The following is a 23,601-nucleotide window of genomic DNA, read 5'->3' on the forward strand; positions in this document are numbered from 1 at the left end:
TGACATATATGAGGCCCAATAACACTCGAGAACAATAAAAATAAATAAAGCAGCGAGACAACGAGAGACCAAACTGAAGAAAATATATAATTAAAAAAATATTACGAAAGCTGTAAGCTGTAAGATTACCTTAACAAACTGGGAATTGCATTAATTCAATACTCGGCTTTGAATATTATCTGTGTGGAATTTAATTTAATATCCCAGTAGATCTCGATATGGATCAAAATTATTTAATAACACCTCATTGGGCACGCTGGGCGGTCGTTAATCAATTTTTTATGACAATCTGGTCATTATCAATCTTATACTTGGTAAATGTAATGTAACTTAAAAAAATAACTAAACTTAAGATAAGTTAAATATAAAACATTATTTACAATTACCCCAATCGGTCAAGGTTGGCTTAACTCGACTTTTAATATAATTACCAAACGAAATAAATTTTCACACAAACTCGAAGGCGAAACTTGCAGCGTCGTTTGATACTAAAAGTTTCATTTCACGTATACTCTGGTAATAAACATACACACCTTCTCTCATTAGAGCCAAAAATACTAAGCTGTTTTGTTGTAATTGTTCGTAGAAAATCTAATTAATTAAAGCTTTAACAATTGTTTATTGCTTATCCTGAGGTTTAATGCCAGAAATATTATTTTCACGTGAGCTTTTTCAATTAAAACTTTTCTTATTTCCATTTAAATCAAATTATTAAAAGCTTCATGTGTATTAATGAACTTTTAAACTTTTGTATGTCAATCTTGATAATTTCCACCTGAATTTCAAGAAAAAATTATGCTATTAATATCTTCCATCAAAAAAAAATTTTTTTCTTCTTTCTTCTTATACTAGATCATTAAATAAGACTTAAACAATTTATTATATATTATATATTATTGCAAGGTTACAAATCGTAGTTGATTAATTAAAGAATTATTTGAAAGGGCATGAAGACTATTTTGTCAGTCTAAAAATGTTCTGTTTTAAAAATATATGCGCGTTTATATATTAATCAATATTTTGACAGAATTTATAGAATTATATTTTTGGATGAAACAAAAATCTCTTTATTTCTTCAATAACTGACAAATTATAAAATTAAACTTAATAAATAATTGTATGACACTAAAATTAATAGATATTTAAAAATTTTTTGGATTTTTTATGACAATTACATTAATAAAAAAATTTTACATGAAGAAATTAAACAAAATTATAAATACAAATTTTTTAAAATATTTTTTTTGTCATAATTGATTTATTATTAAAATTCTCAAACATCTGGCTGATTTTAGTATCATATGATTGTACATAAATATATTTCAATTATAAAAATATTCATATTAATCAAAATAATCTTCTTAATTAAAATCTTCAAGTTCAAAGTTGCAATTTACTTTGATTGCATTGCTACTATACAAAATAATCATATTTTCTTAATAAACAAACCAAAAATAATTTAATCCTTTATCTGTGCCAAATTTCACAACTGGTTAAATAATCCTCGATAGTAATCTTTTATTTAATTTGGAACTTCCTGGCATCAGAACCTGAAAAAAAAATGAAATTTATTAGTGATGTATTAATAAATAAAACTAAAACTAAATTTAATTGTCAAGAAGCTAAGTGGTTGCATTAAACAGTTGTTAAAATTATTTAGTAATCGGTAATGTAACATTGCAGTGTTCAATGCAGTTTGAGGATAAATTAAGGGCAATGTACCCCGAATTTAAATCACGATAAGCCCGTAACGGTACCAAGAACTATCGTGTCTCGAAAAGTTACACTATGCCTGGGGTTTAGTATACTGAAGCTTATGAAGATTATATATATTGTTTGATTGTTGTTATAAAAGGGCGATAAACGTACAATGCCGTGACGAGTTGAGTTTATTCGGTTCTCAGCATTGCACCCGATTCGACACCATATCATTTTTATTATCTTCCCTCTTGTAAAATTCAAATAAATTCATTACTTTTCTTCAGTCTATTGAACTGTAAGCGAAATCACTTAACTTTCAATTTTTTTTTTATTTTTAATAAAAATTCAAAAAATTTTAACTTTAATTAATAACGCGGTAAGTTTAATTAATTTATTATTCAATTCTATAATTGTAATTAGTAATTATTAATTAGTAATTAGAGTCTGTTAGTATCAAAGTGTATTTTTAGTGAATAAAAAGAAGAAATTAATTGCAAATTCAAACCATACCGCCGTAGGCGATGAATCAATACTTGGAATGAGTGCATTGTAGTGACTGGGGTTGATTGATACTTTCTCGCGAATAAAACAATTTATTCTGTAAATAGTGTAATTTAATTTAATTAATAAATAGTTTGTTGATAAATTTATTGGGTATTGTGTAATGGAGTTAAGACTTGTCATGTTTATCAACAAGTAGTGCTGCTTTTGAAGCAAGTCAATGGCTTTGAGTATAACATATACACAAGTTTATGTAAAATATTGTACCTGTATACATTTGGATTCGAGGGTGAATAAAGTCAGTCTGTTTCTGTAATCGCTTGACACGACAGTCACGCGATATTTTGTTCGCTCCTGTGTACAGCTAAACAAATTTATTTTTTTGTTTTTCTCTGACAAATGTCAACGTAATGTCTGACAACTCTAGTGACACTCTTAAATTTACACCAGAGTAAGTAATTTACTTATTTTCATACAATTTTTTATATATTCCCTTTTTTTAATTTTTATGAAAAATTAATGATTAAAATTTTTTTTTAAATAGAGCAGGTATCTAATAATTTAATGACTTTACAAATGTAAAAAAATGTTTTTTTTTCTAATTTTTTAATAATAATTTTTTTTTATTAAGAAAAATTAAAAAATTATCAGATTTATGTAGCATTTAATTATTATCATTATTTTTTTTATTGAATATTAAAAAAAAAATCAAAGTTATTTTTTGCAAAATGAATTGAGAAATTTTCTTCATAAAAAATGTAATCAATGACAAATTATTTTTATAAAAATAAATAATAAATCCAAGTCATGTATATTAATACACTTAAATTTTGGCCGCGATAATAATAATAATAATTTAACAGAATTTTAAATCAAAAGATCCTATCAGAGTAAAATTTGGCATAAATAATATTTAATGATCGTCATTATTTAAAAAAACATTGAAAACAAAAACAAGAAAACATAATATAAGATTAAAATAAATCAAATATATATAGAAAAGCATAACCGGGTTCAATGTCTTTAGATTCTTAGATCTCACTGTACCAAAAATAATTATACATTACCTAGGCTGGAACAAAAAAAGCTAAATAAATGAGATGAAAAACAAATAAAAAAAATAGCCAGAAATTGGAGAATCGTGAGAGGTTTTGGAAAGAACGAGCGTGTTATTAATAGCGATCCCGCGTGTGCACTTGGGATTTAAACATAGTTTTGGCTGAAGAAAACGTCAAACCGACTTGAAAAGTCGTTCGGCGCGTTTCGTTTCTCGTTTTTGCAAATTTTATCTTTTAATAACAGTTGTAAGAGAAAATTTACGCGCTTATCCATTTTTATGAAGATTTTTTGTACTTTTTTAGTGACTTTTGTTACATATATAATTATTATTATTATTATTATTATTATTATTATTATTATTATTATTATTATTATTATTATTATTATATGATGAATGATAAGTTATGAAATTGTGTATTGAGTAATTATAAAACTATTTCCATGCGTTCCTTTAACCCACATTATTTGCAAGGTGGTTCCGTGTGAATATTTTTAGATTCGGCGTTTAAGTATCAACACAAAAATGATAAAAGATATATATTTTTAATGTACATAAACATTTTCGCTAATAGTTTAGATGTTAGTTTGATATAAAGCTAATTTTTGAAGATTTTTCTTGTTTTGTTGTCTTCTTTTTGATTATTTAAATAAATATTATTAAATTGAAGAAACATTTGTTATAAAGTACTCTCTTGTTATAATTTTTACAATACATAAAAATTAATTTTAATCAAATTGTTGATTGTTAATTATTATTGATAGTTAATAAATATTTAAAAAAAAAAAAAACAAAAAATTTTGAAGAGAAAAAAAAGTTAGTAAATTTAAAAAGGCAAAATTATTTTTAGAATTTATAAAATTTTTTTTTGTATCAACTATTTGTTTTACAAAATTTTACATGATAAATGTTTTAAAATCATTAATTTACAAATTATGACTGTCAAAATGAAAAAATTAGATTATAAACTGGTTTTTTTATTATATTAAAAGTACTTTACACCAATACTTAAATTATTAAAAATAATAATAATAATAATAACATTGATAAGAAAGTTATATTTAAAATCGAGCTGGCAGTAAAACCGTTTTACAAAACTGATAATTTCCAATTTAAAAAAGATTAACACGTATATTCATACCGTCATACTCAATTAACGTAAATTTCAACATTTTAATTTCACGAAACATGAAATTTTATTTTTATACTCGACAATAAAGATAAACACGGAATTGTTAATTGGAGCGAAAATCTTATTGACCATGAAAAAATCGAGAGTTGATGACAAGGAGAACCACTGGGTTGAAGATAATAAATTGGATAAGTTATTATCTCACAATGATCAAATGTAATTGCATTTTTTAAATCATTTTAAATTTGTAACTTTAAATTACTCCGATCAATATCAATTATTTTAGCGTATAACAATTCAAAAAAATGTTATTTATTACCCGAATAAAATAAAATAGTCCACTTTATTTATATTTGATCTCAATAAATTGTTAAATAAAAAAGACATTGACATTAGAATTTATTTTATAAACGGAACAACTTGTGTTTCTGTAACTGACAGATTCACCCTTTGGTGGTCTGCCAAGTTCAAACGATTAATTGCCGTGTTTCATAGAGCCCCATTAACCAAATGTCGTCATTTATTTTATAACTTTTATTACTTCTACTAGTATATTTATTAAATTATCACCTTCAAATGTCCATAACCCAACAAAAGTTAAAACTCATATTTTTTAGAGACATGTCAGCGATAAATAAAATAGAAGACACTATGAATGAAGCATTGATTGAAAAGCTGAGACAATGTTTACCAAAGCATCAGGAAAATTCAGAGAATATAAAAAATTTGCTGGCTAAGCTTTACACTCGCATTACATCTTCAGGTAATGAAAATTTATTGTCAACAAGCTTTTTATATATTTGCTATTAATTACAAAAGACAGTTGACTTGTTAGGACGCTAATGTCTGACGACAGTAATTGATAATTCATTTGTGTTATTTATATATAACATTTTATGATACAACAAAACTAAAAAACAGACTAATAAAATACTCAAAATTTACTGAGAAATTACGTAAATTATTTTGAAGGAAGCTAATGGTGAAGAGTTTGGCATTAATCCAATTTTTGTAAATGTTAAAAAAAAAATTTCAAATAAATTTTGAGACATTTTTATTCAATAAAATTTCTTCAGTTTACATTAATTTAAATATCAATATTTTTAATAAAATAATTTTTACTAGCAACCTTGCAGTTACTATGTGACTGCCGTGACTTGTGAACTATAAATAAAGAAAATTTTGCTTTATTAAATAATGGCTTTTGTTAAATTGCACTGTACTTTCTTAACTATTGACTTTTATAAAGATATAAGCTCATCCCGATGTTATAATCATCAAGAGCTTTCATTTGAGTACCCACATGCATTGTGATATATTTTTCATATATACATATATATAATATAAATATATAAAAAATTGATGTGGGTACTCAAATGAAAGGTATCGATGAGTGTAATGTCAGAGTGAGCTTATATCTTTAAAAATGTCAATAATTCACAAGATATCTGTTAAATTGCACTGTACTTTCTTAACTATTGAAGTTTTTAAAGATAAAAGCTTATCCCGATGTTATACTCATCAAGAGCTTTCATTTGAGTACCCACATGCATTTTGATACATTTTTCATATATACATACATATATATAATATATATAAATATATGAAAAATTGATGTGAGTACTCAAATGAAAGGTCTCGATGAGTGTAATGTCGGGATGAGCTTATATCTTTAAAAATGTCAATAGTTCACAAGCTACAAGCTCATTTCTTAATTATTGACATTTTTAAAGATATAAGCTGACCCCGATGTTATACTCATCAAGAGCTTTCATTTGAGTACCCACATGCATTTTTGATATATTTTTCATATATACATATATATCTAATATATATAAATATATGAAAAATTGATATGAGTACTCAAATGAAAGGTCTCGATGAGTGTAATGTCGGGATGAGCTTATATCTTTAAAAATGTCAATAGTTCACAAGATACAAGGTCATTTCTTAATTATGTGTCTAGAGATAGAGTATTTTCGAATTCAGCCTAAATACTTATCATATAAATTGAATATCGATAAGAATGATATGAAACTTTGAAAATGCACAAATTCAAGTCAAGACCTTTTCACTAAAAAAACCGATTTTATCATATGACTATCCAGGGAACAAATTTTTTTTTATTCTCTTAATAATATAGATTAATTATTGTTACGATTCCAGATCGAAAAATTCGAGAACGTACATTGGAAACATTATGGAGCAAAGAGTACAACATTATAGAAATATTTATGGTATTACTGGAGGTAATTTTTAAAAAGAGATTTATTATCTCAATTAGTAACTCCTTTTCAGTAAAAATTAATCACTAATAAATTAACATGATTTTTGTTCGATAGGCTTGTAGAGATAATACGGTGTGTTGTAACATTACTGGAATATTGCATGAATGTATAGCACCTCAGCAATCCAAGGTGAAATTAAAAGGAGCCAAAAATAAGCACTCAAGTAAGATTTATTATTTAGCTTATTATCTATTGAATTGACTCTTTATATTTATGAATATTATTTTTCATTAGAAAGCGCCAGCCGTACAACCATTGCTCAATTGATCCAGTTTGGTGGAACCCAAGTCTTCTTAAAACTCTTGATAAATTCACAGAGAAGCGATAACACCATGTCGGAAGTATTAGTTCATGAAGTTCTCTGGATACTAAGTCAGGTTAATTATTAATTACTATTATTAATAACTTTAATAATAATAATACTTTAAAATAATTTATAGATCGCTCAAAAAGATGTCAAATTTCCATTAAAAGTAAGACTTTTAAACGTCACCAAAGTGTTTCACTTTTTACTAAAACATCATTACAACGATGCCCGACTTCTTCTTCCACTTCTTCTTATTCTGAAAAGTATCGCTAAAAATAGTAAGTTTCATAAAACTTATCTTCAATAAAAATCTACGCCATTAAAGTTAGCAGTCACTTGACAATTTTTTTATTTTCTTTTAACAAACAAATTTGTTCCAAAAAATTATTTTTTAAAAATTGTATTAAAAATTTTGTAAAATTTCTACATGTGAATTTTTATTTTTTAATTTTTTGTGCTATAATTTATTTGTTAAAAAACTTCTTAAAATGATCAAATATCTGCTAAATCAATTTTCATTAAAAATCTTAACAAAATTTTAAATTTCAGCGTTTGCAGTTCAAATTCTTATGAAAGACGGAATAGCTTCAACCTTCGAAAAAACTTTTGTCGGCATCGGATACACACCTAACTTAAAACTAAAAGTTTTATTAGAATGTCTGAAACATTTCACAAGCAATCGTAATTATAAACTTTTATCATAAAAATTTATAAATCGCTCTAAGTAATGTATACCTTAAATAATTTATTGTTCTTCAAGGAGTTTGCTGTGCGAAATTTGTGAAAGGAAATTTAGTGCACATGCTGATGCGCGTTTTCGATCGCTGGGACAGGTGGGACGGGCAACTGAGACAAAAAGTCGCCAACTACGGACTTTGCACTCTCCATCACTTGTGTCTGATAAGTAAGCATTGTATTAACAATATAATTTGATTTTAAAAAATGATATTCCATCACCGTTTTTGTGAGGGTGTGGCCAAAAAAAAATTATTTTTATTTTTTATATTTATTATCATTTATATTTCATCTCCGGTATTAGATGCATCAACCCGGGTATGTTTGGAGCTAGTTGATGCTATGAATTATTCATAATACCTTTGTTCGTCATATCAAAAACCCCTATACCTTTATACACTTACATTTACAATACATAATACAAAACATCTAAATTCAACATTAACCACCGAGCTTAAAGAGTATCTTCATTTTATTTCTAACAATAAAATGTTTTGATCTTTGTCAGTATGTTATTTTATTTTTGCCCTTGACTAAAAAAAATTTCATGCTGACTCAGCTATGTAGAACCAGTTATTGTCACTACTATTTAATCTACCATAAATTTATTTGTAAGTCAAATTAACAATACTATAAATTTATATATATATATATATATATATATATATATATATTTCTGAATATTACATATGATTTATGATCTAGAATCCGGGAGAAAAGCACTGAAAGCCAACAATGGTCTACAACAACTTTACCGCTTCTGCAGCAATTGTCCTGAAACAAAAGCTTACGACTTTTTGCTTTCACGTATCTGTGGAATTATAAGCCAGTGTTTAGAGAAGAAAGAGCTGCCAGTACCTGAAATGTCACCTGCTAAGTACGATATTAATCAAACAAATGTAGCAATAGCAACAAATTATCATGATGCGTGTAACATCCAATTAAATTTATTATTCAAATATTTGACATCTAATCTAGGTTCAATCTACCAAATGCTAATGGGAAAAGAGCCAACAGTGTCGACAGTTACAGTGACGTTGAAAGTCAGGTTCGCATCATTTTTTGTAATTAATCCAATAATAATAATACATATCGAAATCAAAAATTTAGATTCATTTGATTAATAATTTTATCACTGTAGGTTAATTCTGTTGGGCGAGTTTGCAGTGACGCAGACTCAGTTGATGACGACGATGATGATAATGATGATGATGAGGATGATGATAGCGGAGATCACAGTGCCTTGAAAATAGATAAAAATAAATTGGAACAATTTAATGATATCAATGTTGACGAGGGGCAATATTTTGCTAGTGTTATTACATCTCAACGGACTATTGAAGATCTTCTCGGGTAAATATGTTTATTTTTATTTTTATTTTTTAATAGTCAATAAATTGCACGTCTCATAACGCGAAGCGTTTGAGTAGTGCTTTACTTTTACTCTCTCAAGGTCAAGCAATTATCTCGGCTTAAATTGCTTTTATTCGATTTTTTTTCACTTTGAGTTTTAAATAAGTTTGACAAATATTAACAAGAACACTTTTTTATGACAGTATATACTTTAAAAAATACTAGTTTTTTTAGATATTATAAAAAAAAAAAAAAACCGTTTTGAAAAAATATTTCGGTGGACGTCGGGTTGTCTGTATGTGCGGATGATGTATGTGATCACGATAACGCCCAAAAAACTTCACTTTTTGAGTTCATTTTTTTTTTCATTCGCTTCAATATCATTCTGAGTAATAGCCTATTGAAAATTACCGTCTAATTCAATGCAATTTAATTAAAAAATGAATAAATTCACTAATAGTAAATAGTCTTTTTTGTATATCTATATATTAGGGTGTGCCAAAATGTAACTTCCGTGAAGAACCTTTTAAAATTGGAATTTTGAGTTCTACTTTTAACAGCAGCTGTGTTTAGGCATTTCCTGAGATATTTCGGAGTGAGAGGATTTATTTGATTTTCATAGAATTTTTAACAGGAGATTCAATTGGGCATTTGTGACCAAATTTTAAATTTTCACACTGATAGAAGGATTTATTTATATTAACAAATATTTGTTAATAGTTAACAAATCATTTATTAGAGACGACTTTTCTGTATTAAACAAATATTTCTTAATATTTAAAATGATTTGTTTGTATTTAATAAATCTGATATTCATTTATTAAATATTAATAAATCTTTTTAAATACTAAGCAATATTTGTTAAGGACTAAAAAGTGGTCTCTAATAAATGATTTGTTAAATATTTAAAAATATTTTTAACTATAAACAAATCCTTCTATCAGTGCAGCGGAAATGCCCAAACTAAGCTCCTGTTAAAAAATTCTATGAAAATCAAATTTATCGTCTCACCCCAAAATATCTTAGAAAACGCCCAAATACAGCCTCTGTTAAAAGTGGAATTCAAAATTCCAATTTTAAAAGGTTTTTCACGGAAGTTACATTTTGGCACACCCTACTATATTATATATAAAAAAAAGTAGTTTAATCTTTGGCCACACATGGCCGCTTCCGATCATCTCAGTTTTATCGTATTTTTTTTTTTTTGTGATGAATGAGCATTATGAGACGTGCACTTTTGGATTTTCCAAACTTTTTTTATAAATATTTTATATTTTTTAGGTATAATATTATTTTTCGAGAACTAGGTAATTTAAAAACCCAATTACAGATGGAAAGTTTATCAAATTCAGAAGAAAACATTGAGTCTGTAATGAGTAAAGAAACAAAACGTACTAGCTTGTTAAATCATGTTACCAAATTCTGGGATTTAAGTAATTTGACAGGTGTTTATACGCACATGACAGATGAAGAAGTTTTACCGTACAGTGGATATTCGAGAAAATTGCGTATTTTGGACGGCATCCCGTTCAACACACAAGACAAATCAGTTTATTGTACCTGTGCCAGTCGTGTAAGAAGTGTAATATCTTTTGTGAAGGTTGCGTATCCCGATCTGATAGGTGGCTGTTGTCGTGGAAATCCCGAGCCACTTAACGACAAAGATAGAAAAGTTTGCCGAGCTAAGTTGTTAAGCAGCGTAGACCGTGGCCTTCGACCAAACTTGCTCACTCAGGAAGTGATTTTTGACCTGGATGCCCTGGCGATGACTTGCCAAACCTCTGGAGCATCTGAAAGACTGACGGATAGATTGGTTTTAAGTAATTCTGATGAATCACGAATCGGTAATCGTTGCGTCGATACTAAGAGTTTATTATTCGAGTCTAGGTTCGAGAGCGGCAACTTACGAAAAGCTATTCAGGTAATATTACTTTTTTTTTTATTTTCTTTAAAAGTAAAGCTAACCAATACTGATATTAAGAATCACAGATAGGTCCAAGAGAATACGATTTAATTCTGACGCCGGACGTGAACAGTGGATCGAGACACCAGTGGTTTTACTTCGAAGTTTCCAACATGGAAGCAAACATTCCTTATACTTTTAATATTGTCAACTGCGAGAAAGCCAATTCGCAGTTCAACTTCGGCATGAAGCCAATACTATTTAGTGTTACAGAAGCACAATTAGGTAGACCAGGCTGGGTGAGAACTGGCACTGATATCTGCTACTACAAAAATTGCTACAGGAGACCTTGTCGTGGGAAAAATTATCTGACCACTTCTTTTAATGTTGTCTTCCCTCATTCATACGATATTTGTTACCTGGCTTACCATTTCCCATACACCTACAGCCAGTTAATGACCCACATATGGAGGTGGTCGCGACGACTCGAAAAAGAACCGATTTATTTTTCCGCAGAGATGCTCTGCAATACTTTGAATAATAATGATTGTCCGCTCTTGACAATAACTTCTCCGGAATCAAAGGCAAATCCAATTAGTGTGAGTATTTTTATCCTTAAATTGAATAAATAAATAAATTAATTCATTATCATAAAAAAATATTATTTGTATTGTAGAAAAGAAAAGTTATTTTTTTAACATCACGGGTCCATCCTGGCGAAAGTAATTCATCCTGGATTATTCACGGTACTTTGGAAACTCTTCTTGGAGATAGTACTTACGCTAAGAGTCTTCGGGATGATTATATTTTCAAAATAATACCTATGTTGAACATAGAAGGTGTTATCAACGGTTGGTGAGTAAATATTTAATACATTATTTTAATAAGATAAATGATAATAAGCAAAAAACTAATTATTAAATCACTCAACTGGATAAATAATTTTTTTCTATAAAATATTAACAAGAATCCATGATGTATATGTCCTTGTCTTATTAATACTTTAATTCTTAGTGGGAAATAAGGACTCAATTTCTTGTGGACTTTTTTTTATTTCATCGCCGGCGTTTCGTCAGCAATTCCTGTCTTCTTTAGAGCTCAAAATTCAAAATTACTCTGACAATTGTAGAATAATTTTTAATTTTGTGCCCTGAAGAAGTCAGGAATTACTGACGAAACCTTGGCGACGAAATAAAAAATAGTCCACAAGAAATTGAGTCCTTATTTCCCACTAAGAATTAAAGTATTAACAAGAATATAATTAAAGTTAATTTAAACAATTAAAATTAAATAAAGCTTTTTAGGTCGGTCACCAAATAAAAAACACCAATCAATCATACGAAATAGTTCTTCATTCTCGCTCAATTATTACAATATCAATGGCATATATATAAAAAAAATTACTAATATAAATTGTTACAACTCAATTTAATTCAATTCTAATTATGAATACGAGTGGATGACGTAAACATTGCCGTAGACAACAGCGTGATCAATTATTTTCGATATTTAAATCCGTACAACGTTTCGTCTTGCACTCGTATTCGAGTGATGACATCAGCGGACATCCCTTGGCCCATCACCTACGAAGCTATATGCTTTCTCAAGTCCTCTGATGTCATTTTACTGGAATATTATCATTAAATTTCAATAATAATAATAATAATATTAATATTAAATTTTTATTACATCTATATCTATTAACTAATTACGAATTTATTCGAGTCGATAAGTTGATCTTATTAATGCCGCGCTATTATCCCTCACGACTCTGTTGTGTATAATTATTAATTACTCAATTAATAACTCAACAAATTTAGTTTGAATAATAAAAAACGGAAGATGTTTATCATAAAACGCTAAATACTTAAAAAATAATTACTTAATTGGTGGATTACTTGGACGGAGGGTCTAATACTTTTCCGTTGGAGCGGACTTTAATGTTGTACCTATAAGCCGGTTCGGCATCGGGTAAAATAGTGCTTAAGTCTTCCTCTTGATCCTTCAACACATCACCACTGCCGCTGTTGGTGTTATCAGGGGCGTCGTTTGCGTAGTCCTGGTCGCTGTCGTACGGACCGATGGTTTTTGACTCGAGCGCGTTGTCAGGTTGACTCGCGGTTTTGTCGTAGGTCGGGGACTGCTGACTAGCACGCTGGATTGATCTGATTTCGTGAGTCTCCAACCCGGCGAATACAGTATCGGTGCGGGATTTAATCGCCGGATTTCCAGTGAATAAACTCGTTATGTCAGGAATGTCCTCGGTTCTGCTGCGCTCCTTGATAACGTCTTCACGAGATTGAGTTTTGGTCAAAAGATCTGAGGAAGCGGTACTCATTAGTCGACCTACTACTGGATCCTCGGGTAGAGTTAACGTGTCAGGTGAATTTGAACTTTCTTCTATTTCTTCTTTATGGCTGTCGTTATCATTATTGTCGTTATTGCTATTATTAGTGCTATTGCTGTCGTAAATTTCAGTCTGATGCTCCTGGTTTGGGTTATTATCCTCGTGCTCCTCTTCTACATTCCTATCCGCGTCTGTTGTCTCGGTCTCCAATTTGTCCGCATTATCGTCGTTACTGTCGGTGTCCGGCAATGCCGTGGTCGTCGTCGATGAATATGGTCTACGATTTCTGTAACAAATGCACCAGCAATAAATGCCGTCGCAAATATTCAGACAGTGGTATTACTTATTATCGTTAGCAAGACTAACAATAAAAAATTTTTATCTTAAATAATAAGCATCAAGTTTTTTATATTTTTAATTTTTATTTATAATTTAAAAGAAAAATTAAATATTCTTTTAAATTTAATAAAAATACAAAGTAACTTTTTGTTTAAATAAAATATCTTTTAGTTTGTTGTTTTAATTCGTCAAAAAAAAAAAATTATTTTAAATCTTAAAATTTAAATTTAAAAAAAAAATTATAATTTATTTAATTTGCTGATTTATTTTTTAAATATTTTCTTGAAATGAAATTATAATTTAAAATCCAATTACTAAAAAAAAGAATTTTTTTACTTTACAAATAACTATTGAAATATAAATTTGTTTGTATTGTTAACTAATTTTAAGTTAGTTTGTTAATAAAACTACAACTAAATTAAAAAAAAAAAAAAAAGCGAATTGTTAATATTTTGTTAATAGTTAAACGTTGATGAAAAGTGCGCACCGCTGTGATTATTCAGAAGCCTCCAACTACTTTATTTAAAATACCTATGTTAAAACTAAATAATAATTAAACAGTTAATACTTAATAAATACCAAAAAACGAATGATTAATTAGAATTATAAATATCTAAATAAATACCAAAAAAATGAATGATTAATTAGAATTATAAATGTAATTATAAATAATAAAAGTTATAATACTACTCAAGAACTTAAGTGATACTTGTGCCCCATAAATTTTTATTACGATTATCTATAGATAAAAAATAAAGATAAAGAGGCGCGCGACTTTTCATGTAACGTGATTAAATGTCTCACCTCTTACCCCTGAGTTGCCGAAACCGGTATGCTTCCGTAGTTATAATAATAACATCGTGTCTGCTCGCAAATGAAATCCTTAACACGAGTACAATCTTGAGCATCCCAAGCTAATGACGGTGCTACCATTGCTACACAACCATCCGAACTTCCACTATCTCCACTAAAATAATATTTTAATTAATATCATCATCATTAAAACAATTTTATAACTTATCAATCTTATCAGAGAATAATTAAGTTATTTAATTTAATTAAACAATTACCTTTCACGTGCTACCCTTTGTGGTTCAGTGCCAGGTGGAACATCGACAGCGCGATTTCCAGTACGTCTCAACATGTAATCAAAAGTCGCGTTGAATGGCAGTCCTGAGCTCATCCATAAGAACATATCCGTTCCCAATTTATTACCCGACGTCCAAAAGTCGTATTTAGTGTAACCGGCATTTTTCAAGTATTGTGTCATGGTATCGGCTTTTTCTTTAGTTTCAAAAGACGCCAATTGAAGACCCAGTGAACGGCAATATTGATAGGCCAAAAAATAATTTAATTCTGGGCTGTACGGGTTCATCCTCGAGACAAAGTATTGCACTCCATCGAGTTGTATTGTCGTTATCCTCTGACCTGAAAGAATTAATATACTTTTTAAGATAAAAAATTCGATCGAAATATTACAAAAAAAATTTTTCTAAAAAATTTGATAATTATTTACAACTGGGGTCCACCATTTTAATTTTCATTTTTTTGAACGAAATTTATATTTGATTTTATTGATGTAATTTTTTTTTTTTGAAAAATATATAAAAAAATGAACAATTTCAAAATAAAAAAAAAAAAAGTTAATTATCACAATTTTAACAAATTTTCAAAAAAATTTATAAATTTTTTAGAAAATTGTGATATTCAACTTTTTTTTTTAATTATTCGTTTTTTCATGTACTTTTAAAAAAATATATATATCAAAAACAACAAAAAAAGATAAAATAGAAATTTTATCCAAAAACATGAGAGTCAAAATTTTTTCCAACTTTTGAAGGCAAAGAAGCTATCGAAATCTTTTTTTTCCTTTCAAGACATTTTTTACATTAAATGCACCGTAAAAACAAGCCGAATAAAAAAAATTAAAAAATGTTAATTTTTTACCTATAGATATGGCCAAAAATAGAGTGGACCTCAGTTATAAATAATTACCAAACATTTTTTCAGGTGTCCCATTTTACACCGGATACCCTGTTACAATTCAAAATTCTAGAAAAGAATTTTCAATAAAAAAGAAATTTTCCGAGGGGGCCGTCGAAATATTACAATTATAATATATAAATGAATGAATGAATGAAAAAAATTTGTCAGGCTTTTGGTGATCGTTCCCACCCGTTAAAAAAATTCATTGAACCTTAATAACTTATGCATAATGCATTATATTTCTTTATGTACATATTTAAAACGCACGTGGAATGTTTGGGTAGGTGAGGGTGAAGGTATGCACATGTCGTCTTTAGATATTAATATATTATGTACACATACATATAGAGGTTCCATTTCGTCTCGGCACGTTTCTTTCAGCCGCTTCCGAGCTAACGCGTATCCGTTAAATAAAATATATCGGCAAATACTCGTACGTGACAAATTATTTCATGAATAAATAATTATGGACAAATGTCAGCAACTAAATTACCGTTATGCTTAAATTTTGACCGGTGTATGAAAAAAAATTTAGATATGAATATATTTGAATCATTTAATGTACGGTTCAGTGAACCCGTTGATTAAATTAACTCATAAATTATCGTAGATTAAAATTAAATAGAAAAAAAATTTTTATAGTCAAATGGACCGTAATAATAAAAAAAATTTTTTTGAAAATAAAATTGAAAATTAAAAAATAAATGCGGGTATTTCTATGCCGGCTAAAGATAAACTTGCAGGTGGGAAATGACCTGCAGACCTTGAGACATGCTGAGTACGTAATATATACAAGATGCAACCGATTGTCTACTTTACGCTGGTTCGTCTGATGATATCTGATCAACTTAAAGATAAATCACCGGTATCTGCTATTTATTTGATCATTTATCAATTAAATGCAAGTGTCTAATGATTAATGAATTATCTTCTTGGTTGAAATTACGTAGCCGTGAGAAAATGAAAAATAAAATAAATTGGATCTAAAAAATTGGAGTAAAGTTTGGTGATGATGATAATTCTTAATTAATTGTAGAATAATTAAATTGAATGAAATAAAAATTACCTGAGGCAATGAATGTTGTGATGAGTAGCAACAGTACGATTTTCATGTTGCTCGCGTACAATATTATTGCTTCCGTTACACGTTTAGTTACGTTTAAAAAAAACCGGATGTCAGTGTTAGGGTCGCGTTCTCGGACTGGCCTCGCGCAGCCTCGTGAGCTCCCTTAAGAGTCTTCTGACGATGGGTATGCTGGCATGGAGGGGGATCGTTGTTGAAGATGATTCACTGAAAGGAGACCGACAGACCGTCGACTGTATATATTCCGACACCTATATATCCATCTCAACTGCGAGAGATACACCATACAATACAGCCAGAGATAGAGAGTTACTCCAAACATACTGCTGGCACACACTAGAAATCACCAGAACTGAAAACAGAAAATAAGATAAAATACAACAGCTAAACACAATTAAATTAAATTGGGAACCGGTGAGTAAATAAAATAATGATTTTAAATAAAAAATGGTTTTTGAGAGCTTTGCAGACACTAAAATCTTCCGCCAGCTAATACTAAGCGAGACTTAGTATTAGGATGGATTCCAACCAGACTCTTGAGTCCTAGTCTGGACAAACAACAGCAGAAAGCCAGCCGGGTAAAAATAAAATAATAAAGTTATTTAAATAAATAAAAAAATCTCAAAGCGAAACTAATCATTCTCTGAGTTCCAACTCGACACTCAGCACGTCCGAGTGGAGATTTTATGGCTCTGGACTCAAAATAAAAAAGAAAAGATGTGATATATTTACCTGGATACAACGAAATCCGTCTCGTTACCGAGAATTCCTGGGGACTTTACTCTTAAACAGGAATCGTTAGTTTATTTTTAGTTGGTCTAGTTTATTTTATTTTATTCTATTTTATTTAATTATATTTTATTTTTAGATCCTGGATAAAGAACGCCAGCTATAATCCATTAAATAAAAACGGAATTCTATTTACAAGGCCACTGTAAGACCAATAATCTACTAGTTGTGCTATGTATAGCACATAGAAGTTGAGAGTTTATAAGTTGAGCCAGTGGAGTATATAGTACCGATCCCGTGGGAATGTAAGCGCATGAAGATTGTTACGATAAGCCATCAGAGAGATCAAATGGAAGTATAACTTGGATACAAGTCATGTAGCAGAGGTATAAACGTTGGTTGCGCTCCAGGCTCTCTTCTTCTTCTTCTCCTGTACCATACCCTCAACTGGGTATAATAAGTAAAGAGAACTAAACAGGCGATCCTCCTTCGCATCAATCGTCTCATCCTTTATTTCTCTCTCAATCTTATATTACCTGGGGCCTACTACTGATGGTGATGCTGCTGTTGCATTATTCGCCTTCAGCTCATTTTTCAGTCTCTCCTTACATTAACAACATCAGAGTTCTTCTCTTATACTTATACTATAAACTGTAGTATAGTATTCAGCTCGAGGCAGTTGGATCACTGACTAGAAGCCACTTTTCAGCGTCCAAGTCTAACCAACAGCAACAGCAACATTTTTTCCTTAAAATATTTTTTTATTTTATTTTTATTTTGTTTTATTTAAGTTTATGTATATTTAGTCTTTACTTTTTTGCGATCCAACGTATCTTTTTTGCTGGCAGCCTCTTCAACCCAGAAAAAACAAAAGCTACTAAAGGATTCGTGATGCTGGACTATGCTACGGCTGCATGTTTTGTGGTGGTTTGATGGGAAGAAACAAGAGTAAGAAGAAACTGAGGCTCTGGGGAGAATGAGGATGAGAAAACGAAAGGGCTTATAGTGGTAGTAAGTTAAGGTAAGGAAGAGAAGAAGAAGAAAATGAAGATGAGAAGAAGAAGAAGAAGAAGAAAAAGGTTGAGGGAGGCTGACTTGAGAAGAAACACCGGCAGGTCTATTTCAAGATACACGGGGGGAACTCCATGTACGAACCTCCACCACTCAGGAGGTCTCGATTCTAGTCCGCGAACCGTCACGGACGAGACCACAAGGGTCTACCCTCACACCGGGACCTTCGACATTCTTCAACCATTTTTTGTTTTATTTTTTACACCTACGATGCATCGCTGAGAATAGTATCCTATTTATATAATTATTTATTCAATTATAATACTTTCTATTATTATATAACTTAGTAGCTATTATTTAGTTGTTTTTTATACATATTTGTTTGTTTTTACCAACAAGATATTTTACTATTATTTATGTGTTTAATCATTGACTCAAAGGGATTTATAAGGAATATGTTTATATTCGAAGGTCATCTTCTTGAGTTGCTATTTATTTTATTTTATTTTATTTCAAGATTTAAAAAAAAACATCCATAGAGTCTATGGGTCATTAAAATGATCATTCACGAGATCGTATTTCAACGCGCAGATCCAGATTTTTTTGGTCGTTTATCATCGGAAAGTATAGAGAGTCGGCGTGATTGTATATAGAATTTTAATACAGCGAACCTGTAAATTATCCGTTAATTTATTCGATCATTTATATATATATATATTTTAAAACGTTTAATTTTGAAAAATGTTTTTTACTAGACAGTTTAATATTAAGGGCTTATATTAATTTTATACATACTCATATTTATTATTATTTATACGGGATATTATTTTTTTATAATTCCAAGAAACTAGCGATGATAATTTCTGCTAACAAACCCGTCGGGTTATATCTCCGTACCGTCAATACAAGCATAACTAACTCAACTTGACATAACTAAAATTTAAATATTTTTAAAAACGTCAAAACAAATTTAAAAACATTTTAAATAATTATTATTTAAATTCCAAAGACTCTTAAATCTTTGTTTCTATTATGAAAATGAATAATAAAAGAATCTTGTATTAAAATGTCCTCGATCCTCGCGTAAATCTTAACGCATAATTTAAAATACTTTAACACACGCAAACTTTATGTTACCCCTTCATTATATCACCTAGAGGGGCTTTAGTGACGTTATTTTTATTTTTAAAATTTATAATTTAAAATTTTCCGTAGCTTATGTCAGGCAAAGTGAGAAGAAGCTTTATCAGTGGTAGAAGATTTAAAAATAAATAGTTTTATAAAAAAATTCTCATTACTCTCCACGCGATATCCTAAGGCTAGTTTAAACTCTAATAAAGCCACAAAGCATACTTGTGTCTATATATCTGCACACATTTTATTCAAAAGCTTATTTTTAGCCAGTTATCTCTCGTAGATTTTTATTCCAAACATAAATAAATCAAATCTCTCGGTGGTTCTCTTCCTCAATAAGACAAAGCTAATTTCATAACTAAAAAAAAAAAAACAGAGTTATAATATGTAATATATAATACGAGAATAAAAATAATAAATCTATTACATTACATTCTTACTTTTTAGGAGTTTAAAAAAAAAAAAAAAAAAAAAAAAAAAAAAAAAAACATGAAAGGTATCTTTAGTCTTAAATCGCAACTCATTTCTTCTTTCGAACAAAGCAATCCAATCCAGCGAATAGCCAACGTGCTTTGTACTGCACGATTCCAACAGTACAAACAACCAACAACCAGAGAAAGAAGTTGGCGGTCAAGGTTTCTTACATTAAAGTCATTGACATCGTACAGCATTTACGCCAGGATCTCTTTAGTCTTTAATCTTTTGAACTATTACACCACACCAGTCTACGTTTTTTGTTTTAGCTACGAACGCTTTTACCTCTTTGATGATGGAAAAAAAATAGCAAAAAAATTAACAACATCTCGCTAATACCAGTTAAATTTTAACTCTAAAGTTATAGTACCGGTATCGAAGCATCCTGCGCTATTATTGTTGAAATGAGTTTTCCTGTGAACAGATTCTTCCTGTAATATTATCTATGTACCTTACACCATACACCAAGCCGAAAGTACAAGTAAATTATAAATAAATAAATAAATATATAAAGAATAAAAAGATAAAAATATAAAACAGCAAAAAGCCTTGGTTGGATTGGACCGAGCCAAGTACCAAGTACCAAGAGCATTGACTCTGCTTCAACTCGCCAGCAGCTAAATCAATTTTCCACTCGACTCCTATCCTCAACGTTTTATTCCCTTATTCTTTAGCCCATTAGTTTGTTCATTCCAGATAGCACTTGAACATTAACTATAAGACTATTACTATTACTGTAGTTACATCTATCTATCTATCTATCAATCAATCCCTATAAAAATCTATGTACAAATACCTGTACCCCATCATCTTGATTCGTGTGAATATTATTATTTATGATTGGCATCTATCATAAAATGTTGCATCAAAGTTAATTTTATTAATCTCAGCAGCGTATATTTAACGAGCCAATAGATCTTGACAATCATCAGGATGCCTTGCCAAGATGAGAACATAATTTACTCTAGACTCTAGACTTTATTGACTGTTGTACTGATAGGTAATTGCTGAAGTAACTCCTATAAAATATAAACCCATGGTTTAGATGATAGTTACCTTGAAATTATTATACTTTATATACTACATTACATATTATATTTTAAAAATCTTACCGATATAACTATATTGCTATGCGACGCAGGAAGATCATTTCCTTTGAGTACGACTTCCGGCCGCCGGAAACGTCTTTCTAACTGCGACTGAATCCTTAAATGATGTCTCACTGATCCGTTGAATGATTCAATAATTAAAACTATTATTGAAATTTTTTTTTATTATTTTTTTTTCTAACTTTTACTATCATCATCTTCATACATCTATTCATTTATTCATTCAAATATATTTAATTTATCTGAAAAAGATAAAACCACAAGTTAAAATAGCTTTGAAGCAACCAAAGATAAAATTAAACTTACAATTATTTTATTTTCTCAGCAACCGGTATGGACTTACTAACGAGGATCTTAACCGACGTTGGAGTAACCCGAACCGTGTATTACACCCCGTAATTTACCATGCAAAAGGTCTTATGGAGTATTGTAGCAGGGTGTTACACCGGCCAATCCATGTCTTCGTTGATTACCACGGACACTCCCGGAGGAAAAATGTTTTTCTTTTTGGTTGCTCAAGGTCGGGTTCATGGAGCGCCGCTGACCGCGACAAACCTGATCAGCCTGCACAGTATTTGGTAATTATTTATTTTATCTATTCTTCACTACACAAGTTTATTACTTACCTATATAATACTAAAGTTTATATCTATCCCTGTTTTTGTTGATCACAACCTAAACTGGGTATAACAAACTCACTGACTTTGCTGTTTATATCCAGTGGATAAGAAGTAATGTATGTATGAAATAAAAAAGTAATATATTTAATGGTTTTGTTATTTTAGATGCTTCCAAGACTCATGCAGAAAACATCGCCTGCTTTTGCACTGCCTCTGTGTTCATTCAAGGTCGAAAGGAACAAGGAATCCACGGCCAGGGTCGCCATATGGCGCCAGCTCGGCGTAGCCAGGTGAAGTATTTTTCTTCTTTTTTTTTTTTATTTTTCATTTAATTGTATCAATATTCTTCATTAGTTTATTTATTTCTTCTTTAAAATTTATCTCTGTTATATAATCAATATTCTTCATTAGCTTATTTATTTCTTCTTTAAAATTTATCTCTGTTATATAATCAATGAACTTTTTAATAATTTCACTTTAATTAATTCCAAGCTTGATGTATAATACAGCTAATTTAAATTTATATCGATAGATTGTTGGTTGGCTAATTGATTGATTGAATTTAATTGATTAATTAGAAGTTACACAATGGAGAGTAGCTTTTGTGGATGCGATCAAGGGCCTCTAGCTGGATTACACTTGGACACTGTCCACTTGAGAAACGTAGGTCGGGATTTTTGCCAAGCACTGGCTTTCCTCAAGGACATCAATGATAATTGGATTCTTGACAAGTATGTAATTTTGCTTTATTTATTACTTATCATGCCTGGTGATTTAATGATCAATATTACTGAGGATTAAGATTAATATAATAAATTATTTATTAAAATTGTCGTTTAAATTATTATTACTATAAGAATTCATTAATTTACAACATTGTAAATATATTTAATTATGTAATTGATATGAAAACGAGTTTTTCGATTTAAATTTTAAAATAAATCCAATAGATCGACGAATAATCAAGAAGATTGCTGTCCGCTTGAGTGTGTAAGAAAAAAATGTATAAGACCTAAGTGTATTCAAGATAAACACGCGAGCCAACATATCAATGCGATTAGAAGAAATTCTATGATTGCCGGCAATTAAGGCGAGAATTATCATGCGTGATTTTTAATTAAAAGATTATTAATACACTAAAATAAATAATAAATAAACAATGCATGTTATTTTTGTGGTAATTTATAATATAAATTTAATTCATTTCACGCTTATAACGAACGTCTAATTGGCGCATTATTTTTATAAAATTAACATATTTTAATTAATTACTTAATAAGAAATTATAAAAAATAAAATTTGTTTTTTTAATTTACAGATTTATTGCCGATGAAAGCAACGAAGAAAACACTGATGACTTATCATCGACATGTGACTCTGAAGATTCAAGTTCCGTAGATTGAATAATATTTATTGTTATAATAAATATATTCATTTAATTTATTAAAAATTATTTAGTAAATTAAATATTAAAATGAAAAATTGATCTCTTTGAAGCTTTAAAAATAATAATAATAAATATTAATGTTAATTATAATATATATTTATCAGGTCTACAAGTAAATTACATTACAATTGACTTAAAAAAATTACTCTGATGGCTTACAAACTTTATCTTCCAGACAAATATCGTAGCAACATTTTGAATAAGTGTCACAATTATTATCGTGCTCGCACAACTCCGGAGGATCGCTCCAAAAAAAACTTCTCGGACAATAATGTCTCAAAGGTGGACATTTTTTATTTATAATTTTTTTATTCAAGTGGAATGGAACATTCCACCCAAAAGAT

The 23,601-nt window shown here is 29.4% G+C and overlaps 2 protein-coding genes and 2 long non-coding RNA genes across 13 annotated transcripts; 2 read left to right on the plus strand and 2 right to left on the minus strand.

Annotated features, from left to right (window-relative positions):
- Positions 1-1,362: 1,362 nt before the first annotated feature.
- On the minus strand, positions 1,363-2,559 carry LOC123269557. Its single transcript, XR_006510449.1, has 3 exons — positions 2,470-2,559; positions 2,212-2,299; positions 1,363-1,550 (listed from the first exon to the last, which is right to left on the minus strand). It is a non-coding gene; the product is annotated as an uncharacterized LOC123269557 (long non-coding RNA).
- Positions 2,517-23,399, plus strand: LOC123269553 (cytosolic carboxypeptidase 1-like). Of its 7 annotated transcripts, none has more exons than XM_044735345.1 (20): positions 3,433-3,506; positions 4,480-4,607; positions 5,009-5,154; positions 6,558-6,640; positions 6,734-6,842; positions 6,914-7,056; positions 7,120-7,264; positions 7,536-7,667; positions 7,747-7,890; positions 8,427-8,598; positions 8,700-8,769; positions 8,863-9,074; positions 10,356-10,995; positions 11,064-11,576; positions 11,654-11,832; positions 21,516-21,768; positions 21,976-22,100; positions 22,389-22,541; positions 22,761-22,900; positions 23,129-23,286. In XM_044735345.1, exons 2-19 carry the CDS (start codon positions 4,522-4,524, stop codon positions 22,897-22,899), a joined length of 3,444 nt encoding a protein of 1,147 aa, XP_044591280.1. In that variant the 5' UTR covers positions 3,433-3,506; positions 4,480-4,521; the 3' UTR covers position 22,900; positions 23,129-23,286. The 7 variants fall into 7 exon arrangements, with proteins under 7 accessions (XP_044591284.1, XP_044591280.1, XP_044591281.1 ...); XM_044735346.1 differs by having other exon boundaries at positions 3,461-3,506; positions 4,381-4,607; XM_044735347.1 differs by lacking the exon at positions 3,433-3,506 and adding an exon at positions 3,534-3,551.
- On the minus strand, positions 10,220-16,867 carry LOC123269555 (conserved oligomeric Golgi complex subunit 8). Of its 4 annotated transcripts, none has more exons than XM_044735358.1 (4): positions 16,716-16,867; positions 14,734-15,091; positions 14,475-14,630; positions 10,220-10,252 (listed from the first exon to the last, which is right to left on the minus strand). In XM_044735358.1, exons 1-4 carry the CDS (start codon positions 16,759-16,761, stop codon positions 10,249-10,251), a joined length of 564 nt encoding a protein of 187 aa, XP_044591293.1. In that variant the 5' UTR covers positions 16,762-16,867; the 3' UTR covers positions 10,220-10,248. The 4 variants fall into 4 exon arrangements, with proteins under 4 accessions (XP_044591293.1, XP_044591290.1, XP_044591291.1 ...); XM_044735355.1 differs by lacking the exon at positions 10,220-10,252 and adding an exon at positions 12,308-13,610 and having other exon boundaries at positions 16,716-16,864; XM_044735357.1 differs by lacking the exon at positions 10,220-10,252 and adding an exon at positions 13,482-13,610 and having other exon boundaries at positions 14,468-14,630; positions 16,716-16,865.
- Positions 17,218-20,379, plus strand: LOC123269558. Its single transcript, XR_006510450.1, has 2 exons — positions 17,218-17,530; positions 17,602-20,379. It is a non-coding gene; the product is annotated as an uncharacterized LOC123269558 (long non-coding RNA).
- Positions 23,400-23,601: the final 202 nt, after the last annotated feature.

The sequence above is a fragment of the Cotesia glomerata genome, linkage group LG7 (genome assembly GCF_020080835.1).
Source record: "Cotesia glomerata isolate CgM1 linkage group LG7, MPM_Cglom_v2.3, whole genome shotgun sequence".
NCBI classification, from domain to species: Eukaryota; Metazoa; Arthropoda; class Insecta; order Hymenoptera; family Braconidae; genus Cotesia; species Cotesia glomerata.